Genomic DNA, 17,658 nt, shown 5'->3' with positions numbered 1-17,658 from the left:
AGGGCGTGGAGCCCGCCCCTGCCTAGTCGGGGAGCTGCCCCTGGGGTGAGGGGGACACACCGGGCCCTAGCTGGCTTCCTTCCCCTGGGAAGAGTGGGGGTCTGGTTTCCTCTCCTACGCTATCCCTTGGTGTGATTTGAACCTGGGTCCGGTGCCCGTTACGTTTAATTCTCCTTTTAATTTCCTTTAGGAGTGGATGTGCTGTTCTTTGCTTTGCTATGATCTGAGCCTCTCCTGTGTGGTGTCTCTGTGTTCCCCTTTTGCCTGCTGGGGTGTGTGAACCCTATGTGGGGTATAGATCTGTTTCTTAGCCATATATAGGGCTTCCTACTAAGGAAGAAGTTGTGTGAAGGGGGTGAAACCTGCATTACCACCCAAGGGGCCTTTTTAACTAGAGGCTGTACAAAATTACAGGAGCGATTGCATTGGGATTCTCTAGAGCGAAGGGCTTGAGTGTTGGAGATTGTTTCACTGGGACGGCTGAGTAAGAGTTATAAGGAAAACATCAGAGTGAGGTATAGTTGAATGTAATGATGGTATTCATTATGAACGACTGAAGAGAGGTTTTGTTACCATGCAAAAAGTTTCTTTGTCGTTTGGAAAAATCTGTTTGGGAGAGGGAGGAGGAGAAGCACCCATACTCTGAGTAAAAGAGAAAATTGTCAAATCTCAGCAACCAAGGTTTTAATCACATTCGTCACCATACTTTAAACAAGTGTCTTTAAACAAGTCACCCTTTTGGTGATATGTTGGGAAAAGTTCTGGGTTAGGCAATACAACTGAGATAATATTAACAGACCCAGCTCAGTAGGTACAAAAGGGTCTGTGGGAAATGTCAGTTGTATTTCCATTTATATAATCGTGTACATGGACTGCAGAACCTTCCAGATATTAATTCTTTTAGCTGTTAACTGAGAGGAAATGCCCATTTTCTTTTCTTTTTTTTCTTTGGGCTGGATGTGTGTTTTAATGGATCCCTAATGTTCTGATATCCTCTTTTTAATTGTCCTTCTCCTTCTGGTTTCTGAGATACTTTTGGTGAATACTTTCGTCCCACAGTATGTGTAGTGCTACAGCACTGAAGTTTTAGGTTGCTGGTTAGAAAAAGATATTAACTGATTTTTTTGGTTCAACTAACTGTCTCATAAACTAGATATTAATCTGTTCAGGGAAATTGCTCGTTCAACTGAAGATGTTTTGACTGTCCACTTAAAAGTAGGTTTCATTTAAATAAAATCTGTTTCTCTGCAGTGAGCCTCTGTGTAATACATTTAAATACTTTGTCCGTCATAGAAAGGTGTATTTTTGCAGGGTCCCTCCCCCAAAATATGCAAGCATATAAAAACAGTAGCTACTAGAGAGAAATTTGATAACTATAAAAAGGTTTTTTTCCTCATATTTACATATAGAAGCCGCCTACAAATTTATGTTTGATAAATAAACGGACATCTGGACCACAGATCTTACCCATTAGACACACTACTACAGACAGTCCATGTCTAATAACTTAACCACAGTCTTTCTAAATAACAACATTGCATAAGCAACTGCAATATTATGTGATATGGTTCTTCTCCAGTTTAAAATACTCATAATTTCTTTTTGTCCTCTGAATACCTGTCCTTCCTCTTTCAGAGGAAACAGTTCCCCAAAAAGACACTTAGCTCAAGTTCACAAAAGTATTGAGGAACCTAGCTTTTATTAGTATCAAGTATTAATAATGTCGTGCTTGTAAAGAACACAGAGAATATTTTATAACTATTTTCTGATGTGTATGTTTGAAGAGAAAATTAGGGGCATGGCCTTTTTTTATTGAACACTTTCTGTATGATAGATGGGAGTGGTTGTGCTCACTACCAGATAAGACTTGCCAAAGTTATGAACAAACTGTAATGGCATTATGACTCTAAATATGAAATTAAATTTATATATTAATTTTGCAGCTTCTCAGCATAAGTCTTTCTTTTCCATGGATGCAGTGAGCATTATATTGACTTTGTGAGTCTGTCTGAAATTGTCCCTACTAAAAATGTTTTGTATGGTAAGAAAAAGTATGTCCCACGATCCAGCACATATGATTGTTTTCTGTAACATCTGGCAATAAAAACATCTGGCATTTCTGTTTGAGTGTAAGGGTGTGAGTGATTGCTTGATATCAGAGGGAACATATTAGTGATCTACCAGTCAGGATGAAAATGTAGTCCTCAAGCTCCTTGTTGGAATCCAGGGAGATTGTAGTTTGAAGAATGTTTGTAGATATGTTTGTCTTCCTTATTCATGGCAGTTTGATCGGACTAATCTGTTGACAAGTTTGAAAGTGGGAAAAGAATTTGTCACCCTATTTCCAGCAGTGATAGTGGGCCATGTTCTTGGCCCATCTTTGTAAAGTACTTCGAGATTCTTTCAATGGATCATGTCTTTGTTTTTTCTACTTAAGAAATAAGCAAAAGGGGGGTCTTCAAAATAAATGTTCAGACTATTTATGTGAAAAATTGGTTTAGTTATAATCCCATCAAGAGTCTGTATTGGATGTAAAGTGAGAATATTTGTGCAGTAACCAAATAAAGTAACTTTCTTGTTTTGGTCATCCGAGAAAGCATAAAGGTGCACACACAGAGAGAAAGTTCCATTGTGTTTTCTGTTGGTGAAAGTCAGCTTTTTGACTGCCAACTTGCTTTACTAATTGCTTATAAATGCATTGAACTGTAGATCTTTATTGTGCATGAAACTAAACTAAACCAAACCAAAACCACTATGACGTTTCCCTCTGGTGTTACGTGGACCGGTGAGCTGCTAGGTCACTCCAATCCTTGACTTGGGGAGCCAACCTTACCCTGCTCTGCTGTGAGAACCCCCACTCCTGGGCTATTTATGCACAGCCTCTGGCATGTAAGCTGCTCCTTGGATTGTGCAAGCGAAGGACACTAGCCAATATTTCCGGTCCCAGACACAACCCTAAGAACCTCTGCCTTGCAGTATCCAGTTATGCCCGCTGGACACTGCATGCTTATATGAGTTTGTCAATTTAACAAAGAAATTGATATGTGCCAGGCTTGTTATCCCAAGGGGAGTCTCGGACATGCTTTAAACCAAATGCACTGCTTCAGGTATAATAAAAAAACATATTTATTAACTACAAAGATAAATTTTAAGTGATTATAAGTCAAAGCATAACAAGTCAGATTTGGTCACATGAAATAAAAGCAAAACGCATTCTAAGCTGATCTTAACACTTTTAGTGCCCTTACAAACTTAGATGCTTCTCACCACAGGTTGTCTGGTTGCTCTTCAGCCAGGCTCTCCCCTTTGATCAGTGCTTCAGTCGCTTGGTGTAGTGTCTGTAGATGTAGGTGGAAGAGAGCGGAAAAGCATGGCAAAGTCTCTCTGTTTTATCATGTTCTTTCTTCCCTCTTGGCTCCCCCCACCCCCCCTTGCAGTCAGGTGAGCATTGCTTCATCGCCGCCCCAAACTGACCAAAGGAAGGGGGGTGACTCACTTGAGAGTCCAACAGATCGTTTGTTGTTGCGTAGGCCAGTGTCCTTTGTTCCTGTGAGGCTGGGCTGGGTTTGTCCTATATGTGCCCTGATGAAGTGTGAACTGCCTCTTTGCTTCTGGAGAGTTTTTGCCTGGGCTTGGTTTGAGCTATGAGGACAAATTTTCAGCCTCATAACAGTATACATGAAATTACAACCTGTGACATTACTATAACATTACCATAAGAACAGTGCTCAATACATCATGAGCCTTCCAAAGACACCCTACATGACAAACTTTGCATTAGATATCACACAATCCTATAAGGATGAACATGGGGGTGCTGGGTGTTTCTCCCGAGGTACAGAATGTCCCACCCACATACTCCCAAACTACATTAATATGATTCTCAATTAGTGTTGTTGGTTTTAGTTTTAGGTAGGTGGGAAGAAAGAATCTTGTCCTTGTGAAAAGTGCAAGGTCTGGAAACTACCTAGATCTCGCTTTACCATTTGTTAGTAGGTTTTAACACTTGGAGTGTTCTGTGTAGTTAAGAACGATTGTACTAAATTCTTCAACTAATAAACTTTATCGTAATCCAAAGTGCCACGTATAATCTGTTTTAAAAAAAACAAACAAAACCCCAAAGCAAACCAGCCAAACACTTGTATAACAGTTTGTCCTCAAAGTTCAATATTCATCACACTTCATTTTGTTAATTCAGTATTGCATGGGTTTTATTTTGACAAGTATTGGCCTGGCCTTATGTGTTATCTAACCTTGATGATGCAATGGCATAATGTGAGCTTTAGGTTAACTGAAGTTCTGTATGTGGCCTTTAACACTGAGATCGTTAATAATTCATACATTTGTCTGTAGAGTACCATGTGCACTTGAGGGTGTGCTTTCCACCATGTCTACACACAAAAAAAGGCTGTTTCTCAACGATTTTATGTTGGTCCTAGTGAGTTATGAGGCCCGTATTCACTTTGTGTCTGAGAGTTCATAATTGTGGAATATGTTCAAAACCCAGTCTTAGCAAACAGCTTGATTTCAGTCTTAAATTTATACTACTTAAAAAAAGCCTGTTACTAATGATGCAGCCAACATATAGACTGTGAACTACTTTTTGACTGAATGTCCTTGTAGCCGTGTCTTTTAGAGAGAGGGGAACATAATTCATATGCCTATGTCTAAATAAAGGACAAAAATTAAGGAATCTAGAAAACTGTATTCAGCTCTTAGCACACATTTTAAACTATTGTTAATTGCCTGCCAAGACTTCTTTACTTACTTAAAAAATCAACCACTACCTGATACATTGCATAGGCCACATAAGTAACTCCATTCCCTATATAGTTGCTTGTATAAATAGAAATGACAAAAAAATATAAAACCAGGCTTATTTAAAAAAAAAAAAAAGCAACCATTTCCAAGACTGTCCAGAGAAACGCAATCAAATACAACTCTTCCCAGAAAATCACCAATTTTAGTAGCCATAAGAATACTACCATCCCCTGAGATGTCGGGGCAACCCAGCTTTGTTTGTTTACTGTGTCTCATAAACTTTGAAAGGCTAAACGTCAGAGTCAGGACTTATTCTAGGTACACTTTTTTTTAAACCAACAGCATATTGGTACATCTAATAATTGCCACTCTATATTTTCTCATGTTTTGTATAGAAGAATTTAGCTGAAAAGTTAGGAATGAATAAATCCTAGAAAGAAGCTTGTCACCCCAAAGTGGAATTTTTCTTTTTGATCAGAATGAAAGTCTTCAGTTTCTGTTCTCTATTAAAAAAAATTTAGTAGTGGAGGGGTAGAAATCTCTTTAAAGGCAAAACGTTGTCCTGCCCTGACATTGTGATGAGGACAGTTTAATGCTGGCGGTGGGTGTAAGCTCTTGGTGAGCTGCAGTCACTTTGAATCTCTCCCTTTTTTTTCCCATCTTCTGCCCAACCCATATCTCTTGATTGTGTGCCAAAACAATTAATTTAAGTAAATGTAAGATGACTGAGCTGAGAGATTCAGTTAATTTCTTACACTGTTACTTTGCAACATTGCTGTCAGCTAAGCCATAAGGCTGATCTTAGCAAAATAACACACATGCAGGAAAAAGTGACACAGCCTTTTAAAACCTACATTGCCTAATAAATTTTGTTGTTATGGGCATTTGTTGGATCTTGTTATAGTCAAGTTAAATAGCATGGAAACTTTTTCAAGCATAACCCCCATCCTCCATTTGTTATGTGTTCATAACTTCCTGAAACCTGAACGTACTCTCCACTAAAGAAAATAGAATTATTTTTGTCTGGCTTAACTCTTAGCAGGAATTGACTGGTTTTGAAGAATAACATACCAGTCGGCCTATAAAAAGGAGAGTAGCTTTGTTCTTGTTTATATGCTGTTCTATTCTATATAGGTTTTTACACCATGCTGTTCACCATTGTATCTGAGTGTGGTGTTCTTTCTCTCATCCTCTGCTCAGAGGGAGAAGTGAGTGGATGTTATGTTTTGCTAGCAGTTTTATTAAATATACCTCTTGCTATGTTCATGTTAGAGAAGCGATGTCAAAGAAATGCACCTTGACCTTAGAATGGAAAAAGATGACGTTTGTGGTAGTTCTTAGTTCCTGAGGGAGTTCAGGCCGCAGTCTTGGTCCACCACTCGAGAAGGTAGTCTCTTGCGCTGATGAGACTTACTCTTGTTGTTCAAGAGTTCCATTGTGCCAAAGGAATGAATGCTGCTCGTAGAAGCAATGTTATCTAATGGACAAGTAGGTTTCTGACCAGGCCACAGCTGAACGGACCAAGCATGAGTCTTTAAACAACACAGAATGAAGTGAGAGTCCAGCGAAAACTCAAAGATTTGGGCAGCTTTCTTAGACTGATCTGCTGCCTGTGACACCATATGGGTGAAGTCTTCTGAAAGCCAGCAAAATTATCCCATGCAATACAATGATAAAATTTGTCCGAGAAGTTCTGTCCAATCGCAGGTTTTTCATTTTCCTTGGTGACTAGGTCAGCAGGGTATGCTCTCTGGACAATTGCCTATCACAGGGTTCAGTCCTAGGACCGCTCTTGTTTAATATGTATACCAGTGACCTTCCCCAAACATCCTAATGGAAATCTGTCTTTGCTCTGACTACACAAGCACAGGATTTACTTGCTGTAGAACAAGTCGTAACCAAGGACCTTAAAAGCACGGAAGAATATTTCATATATTGGCAGCTGAAACCAAAACCCATTAAGAGTGTTGTGTCAGCGTTTCATCTAAACAGTCAAGAGGCTAGGATGAAATTGCGTGTGGACTTCTGTGGCCAGCAGATAAGAAATGACCCCACCCTGAATTATCTTGGAGTGACATTTGACTGAATTATCACATACCACCAGTACCTGAAAAATACTCATGACAAAGTAAAGCTGCATGTAAATCTAATTTAGAAACTCAGGAATGATCGGGGAAGTGGATGCAAAACCTCTGTGGGCCTCTTCACTAGCCCTTGTCTGCTCTACTGCTCTACTGCAGAATACTGCTCGTCTGTCTGGATTGATTGCTCTCACACATCACTTGTTAACACTCAACATCACTATGGACACAGTATAATCAATTCCATAACCATGGCTTCCTGTACTGGTACACATGACAAATTTGCGTTGGGCTCACAACATGAGAATCCTTCTGGAGTCCCATCATGTTTGAGGGAGCAAGGATCTTCCAATATATGAAGACTTAAAAAACATACTGAGATTTCCAATTCAATCCCAATTTCAGTTCAAGCCACTGGATTCCCCAGTTGGATCCTAGATGAGATGTTTGTTCGGGAGACTGGTGTCCTTCCACCTTGTTTGTCATTAATATTTGACAGCAAAATGCTGAGCCACCCCAAGCAAAAAAAACCAAAACCAAACTGTGGAGCAGCTGGAGCTCCGAACCAGCCCCCCCCCCCCCCCCCAAAAAAAAAGACAAACCTGCGGGGTGGCCGGAGTGGCAGAGTGAAAAAAACACTGTGCAGGAGTGCGAGTGCAGGGAGACTCCCGGCACTGCAAATGTGCCCTGGGCCGTGGGGGGAGGGAGAGGGAGCGGGGAGGTGGAGAGAAGAATGGAGGGGGCTAGGCCTGCTGCACCGCCTGCTGGGAGGGCTTGCTACAGGCCTGGCACCAGCTGGGGCAGATGGAGGGCACAGCCCGCTCCCAGCAGGGCACTCCTCTCTTCTGCGCCGCTGCCCCCTACAGGGCGGCCAGAATGGTGAACCAAAAAGAAAAAAACCTGTGGGGCAGCCGAAGCGGCGAAGCGGGGAAAAAAATAAAAGGATTTGAGGGAATGCTGCCCCTTAGAATCTGCCGCCCCAAGCACTAGCTTGCTCAGCTGGTGCCTGGAGCCAGCCCTGTAAACAATATTACCTCACCCACCTTGTCTCTCAAACCAGTATACTGCATTAACACTGGATTTCTGCCTCCAATCTCAGATGACCACAGTATCTCATGATCAACAGGGTCAAATGCTGCACAGAGGTCAGGAGGATAAGAATGGATGTCTGTATTCTATCCATTGACAGCTGGAGAACATCCATCAGTGTCACTAACACAGTTTTAGGTCAAGTCTACACTACAGACCTATACTGGTGTATAAGTATTCCTCGGTGTTATGAAAATTAACCATCCCAGAATAACATAGTTTTACGACCTAGTCCCGCCGTGAAGATAATGCTATGTCGATGAGGGAGCTGCTTTTTCCTCTTGAGGAGGTAGATTAACTATGCCGATGGGAGAAGTCCATAGTTTTGTGTCCTGGCTTACAACCCAGTTGTGCTGGGTCTAGAATGTTGGCTTCCATTTAGATGAGCTTGTAGTTGGCCTTTTGGTTAGCTTGCTCAGGAGTGACAGGTTTGACAGTGGATGATAATTTGGTAGGACTGAAGTATCTAGGGTGAGGTTCTTTATTATTGTTTGGACAATTACATATTTGAAAGAAAAAGGCAAGTTTTTTCCTTTTTTGGATGGGGCAGTGGTTATTTTGGTCAGGAGTAGCGCTTGTTATTAATTTCTCTCTTTCAGAAGCCAAGAAAGGCCTGGGCTGGATTTATGTCTTGGGTTGGGTCTCCTTTTAAGGTATCTGGCACCACTTGATGAGTGAATACATTGAACTCAGGGAATGCAAGTGGGCTGTTGGTTGGGGGATACAGGCATAGTGGATCCATGTTGTTTGAGAAGACATCCTGAGTGTGCATGATCTTTTCAGTAAAGTAGGATGATAGCTCTTTGATGCAGTTGTAGACACTCAGGCCATGTCTACACTATCAGCTAAATCGGCACCGTTGTGATCAATGCGGCAATGTCGATTTAGCAGGTCTGGTGAAGATGTGCTAAGTCAGTGGCAGAGTGCTCTCCCATCGATGTTTTTACTCCACCTTCCTGAGAGGTAGAAGCTATGTTGATGGGAGAACATATCCTGTCAACATAGTGCGGTGTAGACACCGCTGTAAGTCAACTTAAGTTACATCAACTTCAGTTACTAGAGTAACTTAGATCAACTTAGAGCGTTAGTATAGACCAGCCCACAGAATTAAATGATTTACCACTTTGGATAGCTTCTTGGGGTGGGATTTGGCAACCTCAATGGAGGCTGATAGGAAGGTTCTCTTGACCAGTAATACAGCCTCAACATAGGCTTTGAGGAATTTTTGTTTCACTCTGTCTGAATCAGCCTTTATTTTCTGCCCTCTGCACTTAAGTTTCTGCTCATCTCTCTCCATCCAACAGAGGGTGTCAGAAAACCAAGGAGATCTGTGTGGGCAACAGGAAGGAAGGAGCCGTTTTTGTTGGAGTAGCATGCCAGTGGCTGAGGCCAGTATAAAATGGTAATGATTCACCAGATCTTCGACTTCTTGCCCTGTGGGTAGGGTACTGTTGTCCTTTAGTAGGCTTTGGAATTTGTTGAACACAAAATTCAAGAGAGAGACATACACTGCTTATGTAGTGTTTTGTTTTTTGTTTTTGATTTTTAACTAGTATTTTAACTTGTCAAGCCACAGTCCTTACTCCACCTTCCTGGCAAAATAGAACCAACCTCTTTCCCCCCCCCCAATTGCTAAAAATAGGTAGAAATTATGGAAAAATTTAAGGCTTTTGAGAAGAAAATACTAGATAACGTTTTAGAGGGAGCTGGGATAAACAATTACATTTGTGAATACATCATTCCAGCATGATGCATCAATATGTACTGCTGTAACAAATCTCTTTGATCTAAAGTGTGCTCTTGTTTTCTTGTGTTTTAGTGACAAAATATATGTTTGAGATTTAGTTCAGAAATCATAAAGTCAGAAATTTGAGAACTGTTAACTTGTTAAAGACCTATTCAGATAATGGAAAAATGAAGTTAGATTTCTTTTGATTAATAAAGGTGAGAGGGTTAAAAGAGAACTTGAAAGGGCTTTATAACTCTCCTCAGATTGTCTGTTTTCAACATTAAGCCTATTGCAGGATTCATATCTTTTTAGCTTGGCTTCCAGTTGCATAACAATAATTAGTGCAAAATGTTGATGTCTTATATGTCATTAAACAAAAATCCATTTATAAATTTGAAAACTATTTTGATTAGCAAATATATAGCACTGCATTCTTATTAGTCCTGTATGGTTATCAAAATGTCCCATAATTGAATGTAATTTCTGCTTTAGTTGATACATTTTTTTTTTTTTTTTTTTTAGAAAGCAGTTTAGATGATACACTGATACTTGTAAGCATATGTCAAAATATATTGTACAAGCTAGAATGCCTTTAGTGAAAACTTTCTAGATAGTGGAAGAAACATGTTCTTGAAACTCATTACAGTGAGCAAATACTTCTTGTACTGCCATAAAGGGCCCAATCTGGTCGCGTTCCACATGCACAATAATCATTGTCTTTAGATTTTCCTGTGCAGAACAGCTATGGGATCAGTAGGTTCTATAAAACTGACAAGAACAACAAAACTATTTGGTTTCAGAAATATTTTGTCTACAAAAGGACCAGTACTCCTGGCGTGCTGTTTTTAAAAAAAAGTCACTTTCTAAAGAAACATTTTTTACGATTAATGCTCAAACACTACATAGTGTATTAGTTAAAGTTTCTACACACACATTATACCTAATGTGACAGGGTCGGGCCAGATGGCTACAAGAGAGTGTTAGAAGGCAGATATATTAGTCCCAGATTAAGTAGATACCATTTCTCTGGGTAAGGTAGCAGGGGCAGTTCCAGAACAAGCAGGAACTTGCTGGAACCAACTAAGGAAGGCAGGCTAATCAGGACACCTGGAGCCAATTAAGAAGAAACTGCTAGAATCAATTAGGACAGGCTGGCTAATCAGGGCACCTGAGTTAAAAAGGACCTCACTTCAGTTTGTAGCATGCATGCGAGGAGCTGGAAGCAAGAGGCACTAGGAGCTGAGAGTGCGAAGGCATATTGCTGGAGGACTGAGGAGTTACAAGCATTATCAGACACCAGGAGACAAGTCCTGTGGTGAGGATAAAGAAGGTGTTTGGAGGAGGCCATGGGGAAGTAGCCCAGGGAATTGTAGCTGTCATGCAGCTGTACCAGGAGGCACTCTAGACAGCTGCAGTTCACAGGGCCCTGGGCTGGAACCCAGAGTAGAGAGCGAGCCTGGGTTCCCCACAAACCTCCCAACTCCTGATCAGACACAGGAGGAATTGACCTGAACGGTGGCTTCTATCGGAGGGGAAGGTCTCTGGGCTGTTTCCTGACCCACACAGTGAATCTCTGAGGTGAGCAAATCCACCAATAAGCACAGGACCCACTAAGGTATAGGAGGAACTTTGTCAGACTAACAAAACTTCACAAGAAAGGAAATGGAAAAAAAATAAGGCATTACTACCCTCAGCACATTAGCACTAGTGCAATTTAGTGCAGTCAATGCAGTACAACCTCAACGTTTCCCTCATCTTCCAGACCCTTTTTCTCAAGCTTCTTCTCACTGGACCACCTTCTTCTGACCAGACCTTTCTGCCTCTCTCCTTCCAGCACAGTACTATAAAATCACTTGCACTGGGAGTTGTGGAAGGAAAGAGGCAGAAAGGTCTTCCATCCCTACTTGTGTAGAATTAAGATTTCAATTTTTTTCCTATAAAAATAATTTTGTAACTTAACACACTTTCTAGAAGAACTCTTCTCCTCTCCTTTTCCCTAATCCCTGCTAAGAGCTTGGTGATCGGGGCTGTTTGCGCAAGTTTCCGCTGTTCTTTGTAAAGAACAGTAGGAGTAGTTTACACTGAACAGTTGGGCTACCTCTTGTTTAATATTAATTAGCTTTAAAAGACCGGATAGTTGCATTCTTTACAATTAAACTATAAATGAACTGTTTTGTTTTTCTAGGTATACTGCAGCATCCAGATGGCACAGTCTTGAAGCAATTGCAGCCACCGCCTCGGGGTCCCAGAGAACAAGAGTTCTACAACAAGGTAAGAGTTCTTCAGTAAGGAAGTGGCCTATCTTATTGAAGGGGGAATGTTATCTGATTCACTAAATGTTCCCTACTCATCACTGCCTGAAAAAGTTACAGTGCAGTGTCCAAGTTTAAGTGGTAAGTAATGCACAGTCCATGGCACACCTACTTGTTCGCATGCAACATTGAGAAATCAGGAGATTCAAATTGTGCTTTCCCAATGTTGCAGGTTTGAGTGATGATGCATTTGCAGAGTTGTCAGGACATTTGTGTGTTTCCTGGATCTTGCTGTTAGTAGAGATTCTGCTCTTTGAGTCCCAAATGCACTGTCCAGATAGGGCTTTGGGATCATGTACCTGTTCCATGGACTAACATATAACACTCGAAAAACAAACCAAAAAACCTACCGCCCCACACACCTATTTTCTCCCATTGCAAAACCATTATGTGTACTTCAGCTTCTTATTCCACCCCAGTTTCTATATAATGTCTCAAAATCCTATGTTTAGAAATGTAGTGTATATGGCCCATCCCTCCAGTTTTGGTTCATTGTTGAGAGAATAATTCCATTCTCCACTGTATTAACAACCAGATCCATTATCTTAAAACAAACAAAATTTCCCTTCTAACTGGGTGAAATTCCCACTCTGTTCTGAGTGGACTATGATGAAATTTATATACAGTCCAAATTTATTGCCTTTTTGGGTTTGCTTTATTGGTACCTCAGATAATTGTAACAAACATAGGCCAATGTTTAAGTCTCCTGGCCAAAGTTTTGCTGTGTCTAGGGTTTTCCCTGGAGGACTTCCTTTTCACCTTCTCTCTATCTCGGTGAGTTGCTCCAGTCCTACTAACATGCATAGATTGGAGCAAATCAGACAAGAGAACATGGAAATCGTCATATGGGATCAAACCAGTAGTCCATCTAGTCCAGTATCCTGTTTTTCAAAGTGTCCAATACCATAAATTTCAGGAGAAGGTTCAAGAAACCCTGTAGTAGACATCATGTTGTTAACCTTTTCCATGTTGAAATAAACCATTTAGTCCTAGTGTGACAGGTTGGACCCCCCCTTTCTGGGTGCCATCTGATGTGCTGGGGTTCCACTGAGCCCACCTGTGCCACCACCTGGCTCCCCACCCCCAATACACTCTGTACGTCAGGCTCTCAAGCCCCTGTCCAGCACACACACAGTTAGCAACGCTCCCAGATGCGGAATCATACAGTCTGAGATTAGCTTTCTGTGGGAGGGCTGAGCTCGGGGAATGCCCAGCTCTCCTGTGCGCACACCCTCTGGAGTGTAAACCCAAAATTATATTGTCTTGCACTGTATAAAGAGCTCTGTTCAGCATAAGCTCATAAAAATTGCCCCCTCCCTGAATGTGGAGGGATGTATGCACAGCTTTTGGCCCCAAGATATGAATTGCACAAACTGGGTATTAAAATAAAAAATAAGTTTATTAACTACAAAAGGTAAATTTTAAGTGATTATAAGGGATAGCAAACAGAACAAAGCAGATTACTGAGCAAATAAAACAAAACACTCAACCTAAGCTTACCTCACTAAAGAAACATGTTACAAATAGTAATTTCTCACCCTAAATGTTGTTGTTTTAGGCAGGTTACAGAGTTTCTTCAGCTTAGAGTTTCAGTTATTTCTCTTCACAGGCTAGACTCCTGTCTCAACCTGGACTCAGTCCCTGCTTTTCCCCAGTTTAGTTCCTTTGTTTCTTCTGGTGCTTTCAGCAGTCTTCCTTTTTGGGCAGGGAGGCAGTGGAGAAGAGACTTGATTGACTCACTTCCTAGCCTTAAGTAGGATTTACATAAGGCGGGAATCCTTTGTTTCCAGTGGAAAAATACCAGCAGTGTTCAAGGTGGTACTCCGTATCAGCTGACATCCTCACATGACCCTGCAGTGTCAAGCAACATCCCAGGAATCTTCTCAGGAAGGTGGGCAATTAGTATCTTCAAAGTTCTTATTGTCCTTCTTAAATGGCCCATTCAGGCTTATTATCTACTGTCTAGTGGGCTTTCCCCCAAGTACATGCACAGTTGTACAGTAACTCCTCACTTAATGTTGTAGTTATGTTCCTCATAAATGCAACTTTAAGTGAAACAATGTTAAGTGAATCCAATTTCCCCATAAAAATTAATGTAAAGTGGGGGTTGGTTAGGTTCCAGGGCAGCTTCCCTTACTCTGCAAGCACCAGGGGTGGGGGGCTCAACCCTCAGCCTGCCCACCCCACCCCTTCCCCCAAGCCTCCACTCTTGACCTGCCTCTTCTCCTCACCCCACCTCCTCCCCCTTTACTTTCCACGCTGCATCCTGGCTCTCCCCCCTCCCTTCTAAACACCTTGCTGCGTTCGAGAGGCAGGGGAGGGAGAGGGCAGGTGTGCCGAGTCCTCACTCCTCCCTTCTGCCCGGGGCAATCAGCTGGCTTGCTGCGTTCGGGAGGCAGGGGAGGGGGATCCTGCGTGCTGAGTCCTCGCTTCTCCCTCCTGCCTCCAAAAGACTGCAAGCCAGCTGACTGCCGCTGGCAGGAGGCATGGGCAGGAGCGGGGAGGCGTGCCCCTCCTTCTGCCCGGGGCAATCAGCTGGTTTGCGGCGTTTTAACTCTTTCTATGTTTTGGACTTTATAAAGTTAAAGATTTTTCTAAACTAGTGAGGTCTCCAGAATATTTTCTGTTTTGGGCTTGTGTGGGTTGATACAAAATTGACTGCAACAAAAAACACACTGGAAGTGAAAACAATATTTACATATTAGTTTAACTTGATAATTGACATTTGAGACTAAGTTAAACAAAATCACAACAACTCTTGAGTTACAAGAGGCTCAGCAGGAGCCATCTAAACCTGAATGTAAATATTTCCCTGAAGCTTCACAATGGCTACGAAGGACATAATCCAGGCTAAGTAGTAATTCCCCAGCAAGAATAGGAGGCTGAATCCAGGTGTCTTGAACAATAAAATACCAAAGGATAATGTCTGCTGGGCAAGTTCCTAGACCCTGATAGAGATGTGCCATCACCACGCAAACCCTCAATTGTTCCTTGAAAATCCAGGGGACGGAAACATTCAGATATCTGAGGAAAAACTTCCAAGCATTAACTTCCATCATGCAGGATTTGTTTGTCTTCTGTTTTCATAAACCTATGTGAAAGAAGCTTGAGGACAAAACTAAGGACAAAAAGAGATCCTGAGTAGCATCACTTCTTTGTGATGCCACCACAGATCTAGTCGCTCTTTCAGGGCATTCCATGGCTACTAATATGGTGGCCAGAAGTCAGTTTTAATTATGAACATGAGGAAAAGGGTTCACCTGCTTAACAAATCCTGGTATTGACCAAGAGTTGGAGGAGCAAGCTATTTGGGAGAAACTCTGGAAGAAGCACTAATTGAAAAGGAAAAGCATGTGTTACTAGTCTCCAACTACTCAAGCTAAAAGTAGAGAGTGGATGGTGTTCTAGATAGAATACATTCTTTTGTTTGTGTGGGCAGAGTCACTATAAGAGAGGTCAAGAATATAGCAAGAACAGACAATGGAGAGGGAGGAAGTAGAGGATGCATTTCCAGATACAATGACTTGAATGCCACCTTATCTTAATTTGTCCATTAATATACCACCAGGTGTGTTCTGCTCCCTGTTCCTCCAAATCAAATCATCTGGCTCTCCTGAAATTGAAGGACTTCATTTCTGGGCAGTTGTCTGAAAATGACAGAGAATATGGTAACTGCTCAGTGTTTTCCCCAGGAATTGAAATGGAAGGGTTTTTTTTCCTCAAATTTACAGGGGGTAGGGTCATGGCTGATGAGAGGTGAGACTGTCAGGGTAAAGGTGGGCTGTATGGCACTCTAGTAAAAACTGAAAAATGTTTCATAACTATTATGTTAGATTTAACTCATGTTTTAAAAACATCACAAATTAAAGTTGGCCAATCAAGCCTTCTATGAAGCACTACATCTACATCTACATCTTGGTTTCTTGTTATAATTTTGCACAACTCTGTTAATGAACTTGAGTGCAATGCGTTTATCTTTGATGGCTTCTTGTGTATCCATTCCTTCAATTGATATGATCAGTAGTTCATTCATGTTATCAAGCAGAAGGTGACTTCTTTCAGAACACAAAATTCTATTCAATGATGAAAAAGAATACTCAACTGTAGCTGTTGTGACTGGGAGTTGCAAGAGTTGAATTCCTACTTCTTTCATCACAGGAAACCATAGCACAAAGATCTGGTTGAGCCACTAGTGAGGATAAAAAAAATAAGTTGAAGTCAAATCTTCATTCATTCATCCATCCATCCTATGATATCCACTCTATGTTCAAATTCTCTATTCTGTCCTGAGCACATGGCAGCCCCATTGCTGGTAGTGCCTCACTCCACTCAACTGTCAGTGTTTTATAGGACAGGGATCTGTAAAAGCTACATAGAGATTGAGTAGAATCTGGAAGTCACTGTTGTAGATTTTTAAGAATCTAGTCTATGTACTTTTTCATTTGTCTTAACAAACACTTCTTGTCCTCTTCACTTATTAAGGCATTTATACTGAATCTTTTAGTCAACTTCTGAACTGAAGTCTTTGCTTCTTCCAGTACTTTTTCAATGGATAGGTCTCTGATTCAAATGTAGCTTCTATTGCTGGACAAAGATCTACTACTGTTGTAGCAGATGCCTGGATGGCACTGTTTAATGACCCAAGTGGTTTCAACAGTAGACTTACAAGAGAGAGAATGGCAATAGTCTTCTCTGAACATAGTAGCAAAAGTAATCCATCAGCCTCACTACTTAGATCCATCCCATCTTGGTAGATGCTTCCCAAAGCCAGTAATAATGGCTGGAGTAATTTTAAGACAAGAGCCAAGGATCACTTGAGAGAGAGCCAGCGGGTTTTCACAGGTTGGACTAATTTGAACTTCAGTCCCAGTATATCTTCTATATTTTCCAAGATATTCAGTCTTTTTGGACCCTTGCTGAAAAGAGAATATAATGAAGACATTACATTTATAGCTTTTTTTAACATCTTTTGAAGTCTGCAGATGGACTCTGCAGTGTGTATAGGAGAGATTAGAGTTACACTTTTCTCCGAGCAAAGCTTGTACTCCACCATGTCTTCCAGAAAAGTTTGCAGCTCAATCAAACGCACAAGCAGCCATCTGTTTGGGGTCCAACTGACAAGCATTTAGCTCTTCTAAGATGTGGGTTGTCACAGATGCAGTTGATGTGTCCTCTATAACGTGAACATCTAGAAATGCATCTACTGGCCTACCACTGACATCAGGATAACGTACATAATGACTTAAATGCACCAATGCAAATGGACATCAAGTATTATCAGCCATGTGTGCAAGTTTTTTGAATCTGGTGAGAGAGTTCTTCACTTTTTCGACTGTTGAGTCTTTCACTGTTGTACCACATGCTTCTAGACAGTCAGTTGAGTTTCTTGCCAAAAGATGGTGACCATTTGCCAGTCTTATCTGGAAACAGTGTTCAACTTCAGGATGAACAAGTGACAATGCACTTACCATTGGCCTCCAGTTTGTAGTGTGTGGTATCTCTTGCTTAAATAGAAAGTGTGATGCCACAGCCATGTTTGTTTGCATGAACTGTGTTGTCTCCCCAGCATTCTTAACAGCCTCATTAAGTACTTCTAAAATTGGCTTTGAAAATGGGCTAATAAGGCTTTCTGCGTGTTGATGCACTCCAGAGGCATGATGTTTTGCAGCCGTTTCACATAGTTTGT

General features: G+C 41.3%; 1 protein-coding gene and 1 long non-coding RNA gene across 3 annotated transcripts in view; both read left to right on the top strand.

The window, feature by feature from the left end:
- The window catches only part of IPMK (inositol polyphosphate multikinase), a 75,579-nt gene that overhangs the window by 391 nt on the left and 57,530 nt on the right, over positions 1-17,658 (top strand). Inside the window, exon 2 of the mRNA XM_030570833.1 lies at positions 11,846-11,931. Within this exon, the coding sequence (XP_030426693.1) occupies positions 11,846-11,931 (86 nt within the window). The remainder of the gene's footprint in view (positions 1-11,845; positions 11,932-17,658) is intronic.
- Positions 52-10,892, top strand: LOC115655412. Of its 2 annotated transcripts, none has more exons than XR_004001385.1 (3): positions 52-515; positions 9,236-9,333; positions 10,855-10,892. It is a non-coding gene; the product is annotated as an uncharacterized LOC115655412 (long non-coding RNA). The 2 variants fall into 2 exon arrangements; XR_004001384.1 differs by lacking the exon at positions 10,855-10,892 and adding an exon at positions 10,183-10,765.

This window comes from Gopherus evgoodei, chromosome 7 (genome assembly GCF_007399415.2).
Source record: "Gopherus evgoodei ecotype Sinaloan lineage chromosome 7, rGopEvg1_v1.p, whole genome shotgun sequence".
NCBI lineage: Eukaryota > Metazoa > Chordata > Testudines > Testudinidae > Gopherus > Gopherus evgoodei.
The sequence above is the reverse complement of the archived record's forward strand: the minus strand, read 5'-3'. Positions and strand labels throughout refer to the sequence as shown.